Here is a 20,798-nt window from a genome sequence, read left to right as displayed (position 1 = left end):
AGCTGCTGAAATACAGCACCTCTGCTTTTCCCTTTAGTGTGATGGAACCAAGGTAAAAAAAACTCAAACTTGTTTATGCTATGCATTTATGTAGGGAAATAAACAGCTCACAATGCTGGGATCTTTAAAAAAAAAATCTGGACCGAAACCAGAAACACACAGATGTGTATAGTTTCGGATTTACAGTGTACAGGATCATCTGATTCATGAGCCTAAGACATGTAGTGATTGTAGTGGATGGTTTACTGTTCTCTACTTCTACTACATGACGCGACATGAGAAAATTACTGTTAGTGTCGACATTAAACAGATGTTAATTTGTTTTACACAGAGACTGGTAAAACTTGACATCTAAAATTGCGCTTTTCAGGACATTCATTTAATATGCGCTTGCAAATATGTGGAGTTAGCATGTGATTTACTGTGTAGCTACTAATTATTCAATCAGCTACTGGGACTGCCCTCTAGGCACATTCATGTAGAAACAAAATTAATTTACAATTGTTGCAATTAAAGCCTGAAGCCATCTATATTTGATCCCTGGCAGAATTGTTTTACGCGCCACATTGAGCCATGGTTTTACTTTAAAGAAAGCCAATATGTTGGACCTTATTGAAGCTATGTGTTGGGTACCATTTACAGTATATTGTACACCACACCGCTGCACTTGGAATAGCAACAAGAGTTCTTGGGTAAGCCAATGAACATGAAAATAGTCAGGCCAACACCTGTGCGGTACCTCACTGCCACGTGTAACTGTGTGTGAAAGGTGAATGAGAGGTAAGAAAGCCTTTTGGCCCTCGACTCGAAAAGCCAACTGTATAACTTCATGAAGTGATCCCGTCAGCTAGCATGACCAGATAACATTTCCAAAATTCATGCACGCTTTTCTCAGGCCTGTTCAGATTTGTTTGTGTGTATTTATATATATACTATTTCATTTTTAAACTGTATTTTAAGTGAAATCACCAAGGCCATTTTCGGTGTAGAGCAACAGCAAAGGGACGACAATGTGCAAAGTGAGTGTTTTACGCCTGGGTTTTATTGGGGTTATACAGTTCCTATATTTAGGGGGAATTGTGGAATATTAGGCTGAGGACAGACGAGAATGCCCTGCAATGTTTGTACAGTATATGCAAGGTCCGCAGCCTTCAGTTTCTAGAGAATAAATACCGTGGTGGTGCTCTCATAATACACTGCATGTCTTCAAAGAGCTACATCTAAGGGAGGAATTGATCAGACACTTTTTCTCACACTCGGTAAGAGTAGAAAGGAATACATTATTTGAACGGTGTCTATCGCCTTATATACACGGCCTCTGATTAATTACCTTAGGGCTCTCTAATGAGAATGTGTAAATGAATACAATGTTAATCTACTATGTATACCATGTTTACTCAAGTTTGCTGAGGTTCAAGAAAAAAACAAAATCCCTGATGTATAAATTATAATAATCCCACATCAGAAGAAAGGAAAAAAAAATCCATGCTGAGATCAAAGCAGAACGGCCCGATGCAATCATGTGTCAAAAGATGAAAAAAACAACTTCCTTACCCACTCAAGTGGGCAAGGTATGTCAAACGTACAGTAGTTTGACTCTGATCATCCTCAATTTGAGAAAAATCGGCTTTACCTATCTCCCATCATGCCTTTGTCTGTTTCCCCTCTTACCTTTGGTTTATCCGCAGTGACAGCTGATTTGATCCAGAACAATGAGGCTGATACAGGACATCTGACGAAATATAAAAAATGCTTTGCATGTGCTTTATATAACAAAGAAATTTCACTGAAATAAAAATCTAAGCATGATGATACTGAGATTTCGCAATTTATTCCATAAAAATGAATAAAACTATACTGTTGCGGGCTATTTGCATAAATGTATAAAATACATACAAAATAATTTAATTTATATACATGTAATACATTATTTTATCATAAGAACAAATAGCATAACCTGCAACACATTAGCACACAAACATGCACAGTCTGGGAGGACCTTCCCACCCATCACTTCTCAGACACTGTGGTTCAGACTCTGGTGTCTTTCATCACAGCAGTGTAACGCCGTAAAACATTTCATTTACACAAGGAAGCAGCGCTCAGACAATAGCCATTTGTTTACCGAGACTGATGGTGTCACATCTGGAACTCCATTAACTCGTACTGTTGACTGCAGAAACAGGCCGTAACATAAGCCTTTAAATACAAATACACAACAGCAAGTGACATTGTTCTTCCTCAGTTTTTAGACTATGTGTACCTGTGTAATATTGCTGGTAATAATTTTCTTTAAATGCAACCAAACAACCAAACATTTAAGCATTTAAGAAATAAGCAGTAAACTGTGGGTGATTCTTATGACAGTTGGATGTCATTAGCAGTGGGCTGTGCAGCTTTGATAGTAATTTAAAATGCTTTGTTTGGGCAGATTCCTCCTCTGTTGCCCGAAGTCACACATTAAAGAGATTAAAACAGCCTTCAGTGCAGTAGGAACAGGGCAGTCTTCCTCTCCCCTCCAACTATTGACAAAAACAAAACTTGAAGGCGACAGCTGCTGATTTGTAACTAAGCGATAGATCTCAGCAAGCAAATAAAGCAGTCGCGCCATGTCTCTGCTCGAAAAACTCTATGTGTTTCCTTGTGACAGAAATCCATTGAACGCCACATAAACCCTTAAAAGTTTACATGGGGACATGCCTTTTCTTTCAATGTATCTGACAACTTTGTCCCGAGTATTGAATTCTGGGAGCTCTGAAATTGAGCAAAGGGAGAGCTTTTTTACATCACGGATGAAGATCCTTTTTTTTGCCCAAATTAGGCTCCTGTAAGAGGGTGATCATAAGCACAGCCTGAGACTTTGAGCGAGGGTCTCTGCTGACGCTGCTGTTGTTGAGGCTGGACCGAGCTGAGCCGCCAGGTTGACAACGACCTGTGCTCAGCACTAGGAAAGCTCTCATCCAGAAACAAGAAGCCCAGGGGAACAAAGACAACAATATGCCAAAATACCCACTTGAAAACAACAAAACAACCCCAAAAGAGTCAGTGGTGGGTGATTGCCAGCTGCACTCCAGATTACCAGGCTCTCTGAGAGTCTTTCAGCAAACGCTGAGAGCTGTAGCATCATCTACAGCTCCTTAATCAGTTCAGTTGGGGAGGGATGGATCCTGACATGCAAAAGGCTCAGCACGATGGGGAATAAACTCATAATCAGCAATCAGATATTCCACATTGCTCGAGGGGTCGGGGAGCTCATCTCAGATAGGTCAAGGATCTCTCCACAGCCAGTTAACCCCTTTGCTCCAGCTGGGAAACATGCACACTCTCATTGTCTAGGACACGCATTGTTTAGTTGGCTCTGCTGCCTGACTTGTTGGATTACCATGTTGAGCCAGACGCGTGCAACGGAGTGCATCCTTTTTCTCTTGTATATAACTGTGTAAAGACTGTTTTAATTTCAAAAACAAAATCTACAAGTCCATTAATGGGGTTGGAGTTCATTAAAGCACCATGTCCCTGAATAAGCCATGTGCGGCGCCTTTAAACACAGTTCATTGCCTTGCACATTCTACTTCCTTTCATCTTTGCAATTAGCACTGAAACAGCATTTATTTTATTTCAAATGAATGCATGTGCATAAAAATCAATCTTAAGCAGACTATTCAAGCAAGGCTGTTTTTCTTTGTTATTTATGGTGATACGATTCCTTTCATGCATCTTAGTTTGGGTGAGGGGGGGCCTAATGCTGCCAACCTTGAGAGTTAGTTTTCACTCCGGCCTGCACAGGTTCCTCTGGGAGATTCAAACATGCCCTATTACAATGTGCTGCAGCAATGACAGCAAAGAAAAGAGACTGGAGCAACTTCAAAACTCAATTCTTTTTGTCTGTCTTGAACAGCACCCCCTAGTGCTCGGGAGTATTCATAATCTTTGTTTTTTTCATCAGCGCAGACGCCAGATCATACGAGTGTAATTGATGCCATCCTACAAGTAGAACCCCTAATGGCCTCTGCTGGGACACGTAATCAAACGCCTCACAAACTTCTCTCCCCTCTGTAATCAAGCGGCGGAGCGCATGTTGTGATCTTTGTTAAAACGCTGCCTGCTCCCTCATCTCATCAAAATTCTGTACACCTCTCATTTTTCATCCTTTGTTCCCCGCCGTTGTCCCTAGATGCCGCAGTCGCTCTCCATGGAGCAGAGGGGAGTGTGACTTAGCGTGCTGTGACCTCTGACCCCTTCCAACCTCCCTGACTATACAGCATACCGCTGCTGAAACTCTGACAATGTCATCCCTATTTACAGTGTCTTAATACAAATTCCATAGACACCCATATGTGTAACCTAGGTAATCACTTTCAATAAAGTTCACAGAACATGACTATACCATATGTCTGTCCATCGCAAAAGTGCTGTGTTAGCCATAATAGTGACAGCTCTTATCAGTGGCTGTCACAGGGAGCTCCTTTTTGGTCATCCTAGGTCACATTCACAGCAGAAAAGTTCTCCACTCTCATCTCACCTATGCTGCGCTGACACAGGAGGAGGATAAAGGGGATAAACCACACAAACAATACTCCTTTTCTTGCCTGCTGCCGGCATGCTTACCTAGCAGGGAGATCTGATTACAACCGAGGAGAGCGCAGCTCGGTGTTTCACGGAAAAGCAGGTCAACTGGAGAGTGCTGTCAGAGCTCGGGAGTCACCGGCCTGATGGAGGAGGAGGAAAAGCTATCGCGCACGGCGGGGACGGACAGAGGTTTGTCTCCAGCCGTACAGTAATGGGCTTTATTTACTCTACCATTAAAACCAAAAAGTATGGGACGAATGATGGAAGCGAGAGGGCTGAGCATACGACTCGAGGGAGAGATGCATTAGTGTTGTCTGGTGTTCCTCCTCACCTTCTACCGCTTTTTGGTTTCTTCCCCGTCTCCCTCTGGCTCACACACAAGAGACGGAGCTGCCCCATTGCCAACACCTAACTCCTTATGTGTTTTTCTGTCCTCAGTGTTTGAGTCAGACAAAACGCAAAATCAATAATGCTTTTTCTCCCCCATTTCCTCTTTGATGCAACTTCAAAAAGCCAATGGACAGCCCTCCAGAGGCCCACAGAGAGAGAAAAGCCAATGGTACGAAACACGTTAAGAATGAAAGTACAAGGGGAACAACTTCACTCTTCAATCTCTCAAAACATTGTTAACTTCTGAGCCCCAAGGGGCAGAGCCTATGAGGGTAAAACAGGACAAGTCAGGCTGAAGAAATGTTATTTATTCATATTATGAATCTAATAAGTCCACAAAGTATGCACACACGTACTGTCACTGACCAAAAATTACAATTAATTAGAACGTAAAGTGAACGGTTTCTGTGAACAGTGAAATACATCCAATCCCGACTCACTTCACATATTCTACAGTGGAAGCTACAGGACGAAAGAGAAAAAAAGAAAGTGAAATGTTCTTTAACTTCATGGACTGTGGTATATGATTATCTAAAGAGTGCTGACAGTGGAAGTATTCTATCAGCAGCCAAATGCTGCATGACAGGGAGACACTTCAAAGGATCTATAAGTGACTCCTGAAATACTGAGTGAAAGTAACGCGGGAAATTACCCTTAAGTTAGAGACGTTTGACTAAGCCCAGCTCAGTTTTTTTACCTGACTGGGGAGCCAAAATATAGAACCCTGACTGAACTCGGTGTGAATGTTTTCGAATGAGCAAAAATCCTCTGTAAGCCAATGCTTATCTTGAGCCGCTGTTTGTTGTCCCCTGCTGTTTGATTGGGCATCGGACAGGAGGGTCATTTAACCTCGCCTGTGATTGGACTCATCTGTCAAAGCCACAAGGTGTGACTGACAAGACGAGATGACTGACAGATGGACGAGTCACAGATTAATGTTTATACAAACTATACTCAGATAGGAGTATAAAAAGATTATTAATTTGTATTTGGTTGCTGCAAAGACTCTTCTAGTCTCCTCCATATACTGAAATATATAGAAACATCTATCCCACAGTAATTAATACTAAGTAGCTATACATCCATACCTTTTAAAGTATGGCTAGTAAAAAAGCACTTTTTTTGCATTATGCTGATTAAGAATTTATTTTCTTACTCATATCATTTTGTAAGTATTTTTAATGTATTCTTGTTGTATCCCAATTATTAGTAACATGATTGATTATTATGTTATTTATAATAAGAATTTCAAATTAAGAATTACCAAAAGATGAATTGTAACATCACAAACAATACTAAAAAAAGTATTCAGAAATGAGTGCCCATCTCTCCTCTACTCTCCAGAGTGCACCTCCCTATGCTCCTAACTTCTATGGAGCCAAATCAAAAATCCATGCTCTCAATGGGCAGTCAATATCTCATTAACCAGTCCCTCCACACACAGTCAGGCGGCCAGGATGTTGGTCTCGGTGTGCGCAGCAAAGACTGGCACACCTCACACACTTTAATAACCTGTGGGGACGCCATTCCCCTTCTCCAGACAGCTCGGAGGCAACAGAAAGCACGCAGCCTCCATCTGTCAGAGGGACTCTTGTCTTTCTTTTGCTCGGATATTATCTTTTGAATTTGACTGTAACATGGAAGAAGAAGGTGAAATTAAATCGAAACATATTTCATAAATGCAAATGTTAGGAGATATTTAACGTGAGGTGTAAGTTATTAATATGGGAATTACATTGACATTCAAAGTCAAATTATCAGACGAAAATAAATATGAACACAAAAATACTCTCTCTTTATAAATGGGGCTTTTATTTTAAATCCATGCAGATGACTTGTGCTATATTTGCCTTCACCTTAATCTGTGGTGATTTTTCTTTTAGCTCTTCATGTCCTCAGTCCCTAACTGGATAATAGCCAATCTTGTTAACCTCTGCTTTAATGTGTGAGAGCCTGCAGCACTGGGAAGTGAGCACCTCAATCGGCCACTGATAGAAAGAGACAAAGAGTACCAAATCTACAGCAAATATTTACAGCCTTGTTAACATAGCCTTAAAGCGCCTATCACAAGATATTTGGCTTTAGCTTCTCTACGGCCCCAGCACATTTTTTACAGTCTGGTACACACTCGTGTTAAATCACATATTAATGTGCAGTCTGCATGCACTGTACGGGCTCACTGGGCCTTGCTTTCTACACTTTTAAAACGAAGTACTCAGATCCTTTATTTTACTAGAAGTACCAATACTACACTATGAAAATACCCAGTTATAAGTAAAGTTATAAGAATTAACTGGAAAATGTACAATACACGACAAAAATAAAAGTATCCAACGCATAGAAATAGCCCCTGCGGGTGCATGTAGTATATCTAATGATACAGTTTTATTTTCTTGATCAATCCGTTTAGTAAAACGTAAGAAAATAGTTTGATATGTCAATCAGCTCAAAGTGACACCTTCTAATGTCCAAGCTTCAACATTATTCTGTTTTGTATAATGTAAGTTAAAGATTCACTGACTAATCATCATGTGTTACAAACTGTTAAATAGTAAATTTTTTTACAACACATCATACTTTAAATGTTCTAAAATGTCTTTCTTCTGTTTTTCATGTAGAATCGTAATTTGTCAGGTAACTACTGATAGATAGATAGACATTTGGAGGAGAAGTATAACATGTCATAAACAGTAACAACTCAAGTAAAGTACTTGAGTAAAAGTAATCAGTTATATTCCGCACCGCTATGTATACCTCGTCACAATGATGCTCTTTATGAAGGGGTAATTATGTGTACTGTGGATGAGACGTACGTTTTACCTTTTCTGTCAATCTATACATCAAACAACTTTCTTTAATTATGTAATTGGAATTTTCATCCTAATTGTGCTGAGTAGGATGGCTAATTTGCATGGGGTAATGAGAGGGATGTTTCCATTACAGGTAATTAGGTACTTGAGAGGCAGTGGTGTGGTGGAGAGGCTGAATAGAGAGGAAGAGAGGTAACGGGGGGTGCAGAGTACAGACAAAGCCACAGAGACAGAGATGTGTGGTATAATATATTAGCATTATTTTGGAGTGCACAGTATGAAAAACATTTTATTTTTGAATCAACAAAAAAAAGGCACATGCATTGTGAACACAATTAACAAAATAACAAAGTCATGTTCTGTTCATCCATTTCACTGACCATTTTCAGGAAGAAATTACTACCGCCGTTTAAATTAGTTTCCAATTATACAGCTGGTTCATATTCTAATTTAATTTCTGACATTGCTACAGTGTCCTACCATGACACCAGCAGCTCCTATCAAACTGAACGTAGCAATAAGAGACAGAGCACAAAGTAGATATACAGACTGGCAAATAGACTGGCTCGTAAACATCTTTACATGTTTAAGGCTGATGACAAACACAGAAAATGAAAAGGAAAAAGGAAATGCACGCAAGGAGAAGAGAAAATATACACATTAAAATGCCGTATATATGCTGCACTTTAAAAAAAGTCAGAGAAAAGCTACAGAGCAGTCGATTCTGTCCAAAACCAATATGATTTCATAAAGCCCTTCACGATAAACTGCATAAAGGACATTAGGTCAAAGGCCATTTTTCATATGAGTCTCATTGAAAATGAGATACAGGACTGCTCTTCCTCTCAATTTCACACAATTTTCACAACTGACTGTGAGCCTCACTTCATAAGTGAATTCTCACACACTGTAATCGATAGGGGAAAAATAGAAGGAATTAACTATACGGTCAGAGTTGCACGTCTCACACAAAGAGCACGATATTTAACTGCATCTAGATGGAAAACTTAATATGTAAATACATAAACTGTAATTAAGATAAGCTGAAAGGGTTACTCTCAATATTACTAATATTGATACTAATATATACATTTACATTTTTGTATTTATTTTATCACACAATCACATATTCATATATATATATATATATATATATATATATATATATATATATACATATACATATATATATACATATACATATACATATATATATATACATATACATATATATATATATATATATATATATATATATATATATTAATACGTAGTATTTTAAAAATGCTCCACGGCTTTTTCGTCTGGACCGTAAATACCATAAAAAAGCACAAATGTAAATATATTTCTGGACAGATGGGAAGACCAAAACAAGCATCATTGAGTATCAAATTAAATGATCATTACTGACATTTATCCTTCAACACAGAATGACAGCTGCCTGAGTCTCATGATGTTATTGTATTTGACAGTATTATGAGTGCATATGAGCACATTTGTTTGGACGTGGTTGTTCACATTTCTCAACATGGAAGAATGAGTTCATTCATATGTGTGAGAAGCATGATTATGTGTGTGTGTAAAAGCATGCATGAGAGAAGTGTATGCTGTACTGTGTGTCTGACTGCACTTTCAGTGTCTGTCTGTGCGGATGTGTGTGCGCATGTATGCCTGTATGATGTTGGGGGTGGAAGAGCTCGGATTAAGCATGCTAGATCAACATCACAGCGACTGGGAGGACCCAGTCCTGCTCTCATGGCCACATATGTAAACCCGACTACCCAAAAAATAGGTCAGTGGAACACAACACACTCACACACAGATATACACACACATGCACCAGTATCAACTCAAAGAATCACAGTCTGCCAGTCGCGCCAGTGCTTTGTCGCCCGTCTGCGACCCATGTTCAACACTGCCACGCACATCTTCCCACGGAACAGACACATCCTCTGGACTGGAACAACAGGATTAAGAATGGGACAGAAAGGAATAGCAACACGAGCCCCCCCTTTCCGACCCTTTGCCCCCCTGTCTCTGCATGCTACCTCACATTTATTCAAAAAAAACTTCCCAGGAGCTGGGCTTGTCAGAGACGTGCAAAAATTACACCGGCTGTGGTTTCCACAGCACACCACACAACAGTAGCAGCGAGAAAACACACACACACACACACACACACACACACAAACACACACACACACACACACACACACACACACACACACACACACACACACACACACACACACACGAAGAGGAAAGGAATCAAACCAAAATACCTTTACCGATTTTTAGAAGTTAAATAAGTCTAGCTCAGTTTCTTTTTCTGAATAAAGAACATAAAAAGCTGTCTGTTCATGCATTAAAAGAAACATTAGAAAAGCTTAATTCACTTGCACGCATTCAGAAGCACAGTATTACTGTATTCCTCCCTCTCTCTCTCCCTGTCACACTCATGCCTTGCAAATGAAATGCAAAGAGTTGGCAGGCTATGAATAGCGTAGCCGTACTTCCCTACTTGTTACTCAGAGTGCAGGATCAGCATGCGTTTTTCTCTTACCTTTCATAGCTGAAATCACAAAATACATCATTAAGCTTCGAGTCCATAAGAGAACAACTATCACCAGCGCAAAGCCCTCCACTGCTGTCTCAGCAGCAGCTGGCCAGCACAGCTCTGTCTCTCAGCCTCCGAGCATGACCACACCAGAATCCATGTGACTGTGACATCAGTGTTCATGTCTGACTGCTCCCCACCCACTAGCCTTTGATTGGCACAGCATGCAGCCAGTAGGGGCGCTGAGAGCTCAGGCAGGGAAGCTGGCCCTCTTCCCACTGATTGCAGTCAGAGCCTTGTATACCGGCGTGCTAGACACAGCACACTCTCGCTATCTTCTCCGGCATATCTTTGTAGTGCAAGGATAAAGTCAGAACCAGTTCTAGCAGACATCAGTTTATCACACTCTTGTTCAGTCCCTTCTGCTCTCTTGGTTTTCTGCTTTGGAAAAAACAGTGCTATGTCAAGGATATTTATAAAAAAAAAAAAAAAAATTAAAAAAAAGGTCAAAGAGGCTGCACGGGGATAAGAGAGAGGTGAAGCAGAAAAATAGCTCAGGAAACAAAAGAGAGCGGGAGTAATAAAAGAAAAGTGGAGAGGATGGGATCTGTCATTTTTCTGTGGCTCAAAGATCGAAGTGCTCCGCTCTTCTCCTCCTCCCTGTCTGTATATGAGTGATCAGTGTGAGGCCAGATGTCTGCAAGCAGCGGTGGGCCCTACAGCGAGAGAGGACGAGTGGAGCCTCAGCTTCTTCCCATGACCTCTCAAGAGGACCCGCATGCCCTTCTCTCTCACACACACTCCGACGGCTCTCACACACTCTTTTTGACAGGTGAAGAAGGGGAGATAGTGACGGAAGGGTTTGGATGATCCCATCCACCCCACAGCGACCGGGCAATGAGTTTATTGCTATCATTTCTCCTTCTCTCCCTCCTGTGCCCCTCACTCGCGCCCCCTGCTTCCCATTCCAGTCCCTACCTCTCTGTCTCTCTCTCTCCTCCCCCTCTCCTCGCTCATCCTCTCTCATATGATAATCTGTTCTGACTCCTAACCAGCTGCCTCTCTCTGATACAATATTCTGGTTTTAGTGCAATCCAGCCTTGGCCAATAACCACGTTGCATTTGGCATTTCCATGAATAAGCTGGCGCTCATATCATCTTGTCTCAAGACAAACATCATGCAGCTTCAGTTTCAGGCAATGCAATATTTTACGTCTAAAAATTACAGGACAAATATATTTTTTTTACAGTGAAATGGATTTTTTTTTTATATTTTAGAGGCTCATTTCACAATCTCTACAGAGGTTTGACATTACTAACACTACAGCTGCACTGTATCTTTGCCGCACGATTTTGATGCTATCACACAGACAGAATTTCAACATTGCGCCAGAGACGTTTTGATAAAAAAAAATGTATTCCCGTTTTACACACTAAATATCTATATACATTTGATGCCTTCTGTTGTGGTCTGTTTAATGAATAAAGGTGCTCCTAACCTCATATACAATGGCAATGAGGACTCAGCAGCTTGCAACATAAATCTTCCCATGACAATGTTTCATTAGGACCTCTATGATCCATTAGAGGCACTAAACACATTAACTCACATTGTGTCAACACTGGTCTCTTATTGCACACCGTCTAATGAACAAAATATCATTCAGAGGCTGATAGCATCAAATGGAGCGTGCTTGAGATACAAACTACACATAGACGGGCCCTGGTAAACTATTCAAAACAATGTGATGTCAGAGACAGAGCAGTTGACTCATTTCAATGTTGCCGTCTCCCCACAAGATCTTTAAAGTTCACTTGATGAGTCAGGGCCAAGGCCCACGCAGGGGAATGTTTAACTGCCACTATCTGTGGTCGTCTCTCAGAAACCGGCTGCTCTATCAGTGTACCAACCGGTTAAGGGGGGGGGGAAACAACATGATACTGTAGGAGGAGTTGCGCCTGTTGGCTGGTTATCCAAGAACATCTGAGAGGAGGATAACATCCTTATTTCCGTCTGAGTGTCAGGAGAGAGATGGAGGTAGCACATGTTTTGTCTGCTTTCAATCTACAGTATGTGGTGAATAGGTTCCCTGCAGGTTAGGAGGATTATAAAACAACCAGCACTACTGGCAATTTCTAACAGTGAAAAAGTAAAATCTATAAAATGTTGCATCAAAACCGATGTGGTAGACAGATAAAATGTCTACTCCACTTGGCTTTTTGCATCTAGAGTCAGCAGTCTAACACAGAACATAAAGGTTTATCAAGAGCCTAAATGTCCCCTAGCATATCTTCACTATCCATCCACTTTAAGGGTTAGGGGTTAGCTTAAAGGGTTAGCGTTAGCATAAAGGGTTAGCTTAAAGGGTTGGTTCACCCAGATAACAAATCAACAACAAGAAGCATATTACTTTCTACCAGTTGTCAGTTTTGCAGATTATCTACAGTAACTTGGAAACTTTCTGCGGACAAATCATTTTTCAAATGTTTTCTTTTGGGGCAGACCTGAGGCAAACCCTGTGTGTTTAAGTGTTTAAGTCAACAACAATGGAACGCAATGTCCGTAGTCCAAATCTAGCTAGAGATCTTTGTTGCATGTCATTCCTCTCTTTTCCTGTGGCTATTTTATTAAAGGATACAATGTTGTTGTTGTTTTTTTACAATAGAGAGCCTTACAAACAAAATTGTATTAATCTCCATTACACCACAATTTATTTTTAAAATCTTGGTGAATCTTTCAGCTCTACAACAAATATAGTGCCTGCAACTGTATATAATTGTGCATAAAAGCCCAGGCCTCCCAAAGGAGAAATGTCTCCAGCAAAGCTGCTTCATTTGCTCTTGATCACACTCTCCCTTGACTGCTCCACATTACCAGTGACAGTATGCCAATACCCTGCTGATAGTTGTTCATTAGGGCATTGATTAAGCCACAAAGGCTCTGATGGTCAAATGTCTGCGGGTATTAATGTGCGGATCACTGTAGCCGTCAATAGAATCATTTTAGTGAATCATTTCTTTTAGTATAAAATAGAAATCGTGAAAGTGAAGTTGCTATGTCTCCAAGAGGGAAAAAGTTTATGGTACAGACACTACATTTGTGCATTTAGACCAGCCCAGTCTAATGTGTCTAATGTGTCTCGCGCTCCTCTTGGATTAATTCAAGCAAATGTATTTACTGTAAACAAGCCCTGTGGAATGGAATTCAATTGAGATGAGGTGCAGAGCATCCACTGGTGCCCCTGGAGGAGAGGAGAGGACCAGAGCTGATAATGGCCTCATTAGCAGTCTGTCAGTAGCCATTCCACGCACAGACTCACCATGCAGCTGATCCATTTTAACTCTTACAGCGCTGGACCAGCCTCCTATGCATGCTGTTGCACTCTGCGGCCTTTGACCCCACATGATAAACAGTTATGGACTTCCTCATTGTGTTTGGCAATCTCGTCGTGAGGTGTTTTAGAGAGTTGAGGCTTATATTCCACCACGAGAGCCACCTGGGTGTTTGGAGGCACACCACCAGCCTGAAGCAGCAGTAGAATTAACAAGCTTCAACAGGCACTCCATGAAAACAATACAGATCAATTTAATATAGATGCCAAGGAGTGGAGGGCATAATATTAGAACCATAACAGCACTGGCCCACACCACACAATCATAAACCAATTTAGGGCCATTCCAGGCAATTTCCTGGGGGCTTCCACTTGTGGGAAGACTTCAATAAATCACACAGACAACAAAGGGAATATCTATTTCAGTGAAAATAGAGGACACTATTGGGTTATGTCCAGAGGACCACGGAGGGTTGCATTTAAAGACAAGTTTGAATAAGAGAAGTGAGAGTTTAAAAACATACTACATGCCGCTGCTGTGCCTGGGTTTCATGCTACAATGTGTAGCTACAGGAAATGCTGTTCCCTCATTACAGCTAATGGGTTTTCCATTAAAGCCGTGTGTCTCCTAGACTAGCAAGGTAGCAGCTGTAGGTATGTCTTGTGCTTTCTGCAATCTCAACAGTTACTGTAAACTCTGATCAGATGACTATATAGACTGTCCTTCATCCTTTATATACACTGCAACCCTGGGGCCAGCTCAGCACTATTCTCTCTTTCTATCTGTCACTCAATACAAACACACACAAGAACAATATTTATAGAACAGGAGGGTCAAGATGAATAAACCTGAAAGCATATCATTCCTACATAGGTGAAGTGTACACCCGTCAACTGTCATGTAATCTGAATCAACAACACAGCACTTATAGTGAATGGTTGACAAGGCTATAGCCTTTTGTTTTACTGCCACGGTTATTTATAGAGTGAAATTTAAATCTTTTTTTGAACCAACACAAAAATAAGAGCCTCTTGTATTTCCAAATCAATTCAATCAAAAGTTTTTGAAAAAAATAAAATAAATAAATACAAGTACTGTGTCAAAGCAAAGCCAATTTGTCCTCCATGGATTGACCACACTTCACATTTAAGGCAGACTTGCATGCCTGCCTCAGATTAAATGACCCCTAGCAGGTATGAGTGAGGTGGTGACAAGAGGCTTTGAACAATATAATAAGCACTGCACTTCAATGAAAAACATCAAACACCTTCAGCTCCTTTTTAGTCGCTATTTTGTTTAGCGGCTGCGTAGTAGTTGCCGTTATTTCTCTGCTAGATTTAAACTAAGTGAACTGCCAGGCCAGTTCTGCCTGTCTTTGGGCACTTCAGCAGCAACACAAGTGTTTACAATCTTCCCACTGGAACTGAATGTTCAATTGATTGATACAGCCTTGAAAAAATGTGCGCTCTCATACATTCAACAAAGGTAGTCGTTTAAGTGACTGGAATAAATCAGTTTATTTATTTGGTTTATCAAATGAAAAGGCAGTGGTAAAGAAGGATCATCAGCACTGCTGGAGTGCTATCATAAATCTCACAGAACCATTTTTTTCAATAGATCAATAGAAATCAGATTTAACAATGAATTGCAGCGCATCTCCTTTGTGCGAAGCTGCCCTTGGGGACAGAAAGGAAAGGGATAGGAGGATCGAGAGAGAAGGAGCGAAAGGGAACGAGGAGGGGAGATTATCACAGGCATGGCAGTCTGTGTGAGAGGCTTAGCCTGGCTAGGCAGGGAGGTGGAACCCTGTGAATTCTAATGAACTGGCAAGACTCCCCCAAAACCAGCTCCATCTCCATGGCATGAGGACGACAGGAGGAACGGAGGAGGTGATTAGGAAGGCGCAGCCCCTCCACGGCAAACCAAACAGAGCAGGTCATTTTCCCTGTGATAATTATGGCTATAACCAGGCATGAGGAATTGGTAATGGACCTGCTTATTCTTCATGCCCTGCAAAGGCAACCACTGAGCCTGTCAAAGGAAAAAGCATGATGATATGGTTTTTTTTCTTTCTTCTGTTGGTCGGGTGACTCTGGTAAGAGTTGCGATAGCTGTTGAAAAGGGCAGCAGGGGAACTTGGCCTTTGAGGGAGAAGTTAACGAATGAACTTCATTATTGAGGAGCATACCAGGGAGACCCCCCGGAGTGTGTGATGTATTACCTAGCGTCAAATTTACACACTCCCCCAACATCACCAATATAGCCTGACATCAGCTCTGGGGGGGAGGTAGGCGTGTAAACTAAAATAGTTAACCTTCTGGCTTAAGGCTATAGAAGAAAAGAAGAGAACAGAGAAACAAACTGGGATGTACAATATTTGCCTCAATAGTTGTATAATAAAAGAAAAACTATTTCAAAACCTCAAAATTACTCAATATTTCTTCGGCGTTTAGGCTGAACAATTTCACCATTATTCTCTCTATTGAAACACCAAAGTGAGTAATGAGGCAAAGCCTTTTTTTTGTGACTGCACAGAGCAGAAACCCGTTTTCATCTTAAACTAACACACATTTAATGTGTCTCTGTGACTTCAGGTAATGCAGTTGGTCCGGTGAGGCAGTCCAGATCAACGCAATGTAGATTACGCTCATTTATTAAATAGCAGCTCTGTTCAAGCGTGAAAGTAACTTTTCTTCAGTTCGATGAGCTTAATAAAAACAAGTGACCCACTACTGGGACCGATGTTTTCCTCAAGATTGAGGGAGATCTTCAGGCTATTCGCGATGCGCACCACTTAGCCTTCCCCCGGATGGAGTTTCTCTATGGTGGATGGGACGAAGGAGCTCTTTTACTGAGCACACTCTCAACACTTTTACTCTTGACTTATGAGGATGCCATGGGTGCAGGGGAGTGATTCATCACTGGGTGTGCTCCTCTTGCACCCTCACACATTAGTAATGTGGTCCGCTGAGGAGGAGTTCTGTCATCAGTCTGTACCTGGACCCTCTGAACAAGGTAGGTCAACAGGAGGCAGCAGCGGCTGGCCCACTTTTAGTCTTTCACAGCACCTTTAAGTTTCCTCCAGCTCTGCCACAGCTGAGCCTGACGGACACACCGGGACCAGTCTGGTCAAGGGGAGACACTGCCTCGGTGCTGTAACTGGTGAACTCTCTGTATCTGTTGACTCAGTGAAGCTTGTCCTCCCAGTGCCAAAGAACAGCGAGCCAAGTGAGACTTGGTGAGATGCTAAAGCAATTGGAGAATAGTATCTTCATTCAAAATGTGTAAAAGCGACACACACAAAAACTAAGAAAAACAAACAAATGACTCATAGTTTGAAAGAAAAGTTCCCAGACTTATCCATCTGAAACCGCCTGGGGAAATTTCATCACAAGACTCCCTCGTCTTCTGTAATACAGCCGCAACAAAATAAGTGGCAAACACATGATCGTCTGTTCTTTCACAAAATGTAGAGCCACTTTAAGTCAGCATAAGCTTTTGACCTTAACATTGCAGGTAATGCACATTTAAATACCTACCTCAGTATTCATGTTTGTCATTTTACTTGTGAAGATTAGGTGTAAAAAGGCTATTTGAAACCAAAACACAGGATTAAGGGATAATGCTGCTCTGTGTCTTGTGAGTCGACCTTGATTCTGTAATCCAGCACAATACTGGAGAACAGCATATTTCTCTCTCTTGTACATTCAATACACTCACTGTAGAACAGCTCACGCTGATGTAATGGCAAAAGCATAATGGCACCACGCAGAAAGAGAAAGTAATCTGAATTAAGGGGAACTTCATTGTACTATCTTTGTAATAGAACTGGAAATGGCATTATGAGACGTGTACAAAGAAGAATACTATTGATAGTACCTTTACATTGATTATATATCAAAGGATGCTGGATAAAAATACGAGCTGCACATAAGAGAGAAGTAAAAAAAGACAGTCAGGGGTAAAAAAAAAAAAGCACATAAGTGAAGAGATTTGAATCACGCAGACCTGCACTTTAATGACCACGGTGAGAAATGAACTTGATCTTTAAAGTGAACCAACCTGCAGTCAGCCACGGCGTTATTAAGGACCGTGCCACTTAATCAGAGAGGACGCCGATTTAGCAAGGAGCTAACTACGCAGGAGGGACCCACTGTGGTGGCAAACACATTACAGAGCAGTGTGTCACCTGACTGGCGCAGGTACGTATACATGCTCTCCTCTCTTCCCCCAATCTGCCTTATTTTCTGACTCCATGTCTCCTTTCCTGTTTTTTTTTCTTCTTCTGCCGCAGACACAGTAGAATGAAAACCTGCCTTTGATGTCTGGGATCCTATAATGCTGAGCAGTAGAAATCCGCATGCCTGTTATCTGTAGAATCTTAATGATGACGGCTAACTTCACAATGGGTTAACCACATCCCTCTGTTCTCGCACTACACACCCACAGAAACACAAATTAATAGCAACGGGAAAAAACAGCATTCCTCTAATAAAGCAGATTCAACAAAATGTGCACAATGCGATCAGCACAAATGTCAATGTATAATATCACTGAAAGCTTTTGCGAGCACTTCTGCTTTCTTCTCGGTCGATGTAACTTCTTTTTCTACTTTAGTTTCTGAGCAGCATGACAATTTTGTTGGGAAGACGTGATCCTTTCTTCAAATGCATCTAATTAAGTTTCAGTAAACATATGAAACTCGGTATTCAAACAGACTATTTTGTTTTGTTTTACCCCAACATATTTCCTTTTCTTTGTTGCACTGTGACGATCAGTACTGATCGTGAAATAGTGCTTACATGATATTTCAGAATAATATTATTACAGGGGACATCTTACTCGTTGCATGGTTTATTCAACAACATTCTTCTGAATAATTCAGGAATACAATGATAATGTTCATTTTACTTAATTCATGCATGATATTGCATCAGAATTTTCAGAACCAAAAAGAAACATAATAGGATATGTCTGACAATAGATTTTTTTTTTTTGCTCCACTTCAATTTAGTATAATTTGTCTCAAAAATTCACTTCAGTGAGAAGTGGAGACAATCAAGATCAGATGCATGCTGGTCAGAGTGATAAGCTCTGAGCATCGAGTGGACAGTCTATGCGTACGGCTGCGACCGAGGAACTTGATGATGGCACGAGGACATTTAATTATGGCCCCCATCTTAAAGCTTCCCCATCAGCATCAGTCAGGATCATATCTGGAGGAGCTCCATGACCTCCGCTTCTGTCGCCCTCCATGAATCAAACCTTTCATTACCCGCTGACACCCTTGTCCTGCGCTGAATGTGTGTACACCATGGGAAAGTGATGAGACATCGGAAACCTGATGAGTGACGGATAACCTGCGCTTGTACAAAAGGCTGGCCGGCTGTGTGCTGCCGCGAGCGCAAGGCCGGCCGTGCCCTCCCGGCCATGCCAACTGTTTGGCCTGGCAGACGCCACCATCTCAGCACAGCCCACGGTCCCCGGCCCCTTTCACCTGAGGTGGCAGACAGCCGGCAGAAGAGAAATCGCCAGCAGCAGATGGGGCCCACTTACTTTGGCTGGCCCAGCCAAGCATTGTGTCCTTGTCACATGTCACTTACTCTTGTTTTCTGGTCTGACAACACTTCAAGACCGGGCCTTTCAGTTTTCAGTGAGACACAAAAGGGGAAGAGTGAGGAAAAGCTGACGAGGCCTCTCTTCACTCCGGCGCAAATTCTCTGAAAGAGCCGGCACCAAGAGAAGAACCAGATTAAGAGCCAACAAAAGCAAGAGCTCCCCCACAAAAAGCCGTTGTGCACCCCTACGGTTCCCCTAGCATTCTCCTCCTTATAAAACATCCTGGGCCCCCAGGAGATGATAAAAAGAAGCGTCCACACCCACAGAAACGTATGCAAAGAAAGTGCATGTACAAAGGACATTTGCAATTTTACAAAATGGCAGACATTATGCTTTTACTGAAAAATGAGGACCTGCCATATTGTGTTGGAGAGGAGAAAGTATGGCACCAGAGGAAAAATGGAGAAAAATCATGCTGGCCTGGTTTACGACAAATAGATAGCTCTATTGATTTCCCTTTTACAGCGACTGTCCATCCCTCACTGTTGTGATTACATTGACCCATTTCAGAAAAAAAAATAGCCGTCTGTTATAGATTATAACAGAATGTCCAAAAAGAATACTCTTTTTGTGGAACAAACAAATAGAGAAAGATGAAATATAACCTACGGTACAGAGGGAGAAAAAGATTGTGTCAATTTAAGCGTTCAATGTTGCTCTGGGAGGAGAGGAAACAACAAGTTCTTGTACCATGCTGAGAATCAAATAACTTCGGCAGAAAGAGCGGCGGTGCTTAGTGGGGCCCCGCATTGTCAACTTCAATCCTAACAAAAGGGCAACAACATCAAAATGATTGCAATATTGCTCAACCTACGTTTAAACATAATAATGCCAATTTTACCAACTTGGAATTATGTTTACTAACAACAGAGTATAACATTTGATAATAATCTAATGTACGGTATGCGCTACTATATTGTGTTTTTTACTCTAATTCGCAACAGCACAGTTCCGTGTTGTATGCTTTGTGCTGATGATTCCTCTGCGTCTGTGTGTATTGCTGTGTGCACTCGTCCTGCTCCACTATGCCTGTGCTGTGCGTCTCACTAGACTATCTCTCTACGCGTAGCTCAGGGGACTCTGGCTGGCTGATCTTCATTATCAGCCCGAGCTTAACAATGTACTGGATGCACTTCCCACATGAGTGCAACTAACAAATCCCCACAGAGCTGAATCAAGGCAACAATGTGATGAAATACCTTCAAACAGCCACTGAGCATGGAAAACTGAGCTATGCAGAGACAACTCGCACTGCCCCGGGCGATTCCACAGGAGTGCGCCTGTTGCCAAGCAAAATTAGACAGCAACTGGGACATATTATTCGCCTAAATTGGCAATGTACAGCACTATTAAGGACCATAACTATCATGTTTGATTAACTGAAAATCCCTTAATTCACAGAGCCAATGCCATAGCATTTCTACCACTCAGAAATCAGAGCAGGAATATTGTTCCAAACACACACTCGACTACTTTTATGAGGAATCTCAAATGCACAAAAGCAGCACAAAAATCTATAA

General features: G+C 41.5%; 1 protein-coding gene across 2 annotated transcripts in view; it reads right to left on the bottom strand.

The window, feature by feature from the left end:
- Positions 1–20,798, bottom strand: part of roraa (RAR-related orphan receptor A, paralog a) — a gene marked incomplete at both ends in the record, with an annotated part of 166,519 nt that overhangs the window by 28,884 nt on the left and 116,837 nt on the right. The window contains one exon of one of the 2 annotated variants that reach the window (XM_079223129.1): positions 10,333–10,467. The exons of the other annotated variant lie outside the window; for it this stretch is intronic. Within the exon in view, the coding sequence (XP_079079255.1) occupies positions 10,333–10,363 (31 nt within the window). Of the gene's footprint in view, positions 1–10,332; positions 10,468–20,798 lie in introns of those variants that run through there. 2 annotated transcript variants of the gene reach the window in all.

Source organism: Taurulus bubalis, assembly GCF_910589615.1.
Source record: "Taurulus bubalis genome assembly, chromosome: 9".
Classification (NCBI taxonomy): domain Eukaryota; kingdom Metazoa; phylum Chordata; class Actinopteri; order Perciformes; family Cottidae; genus Taurulus; species Taurulus bubalis.
Note: the sequence above shows the minus strand (reverse complement) of the source record. Positions and strands in the feature narration are given on the sequence as shown.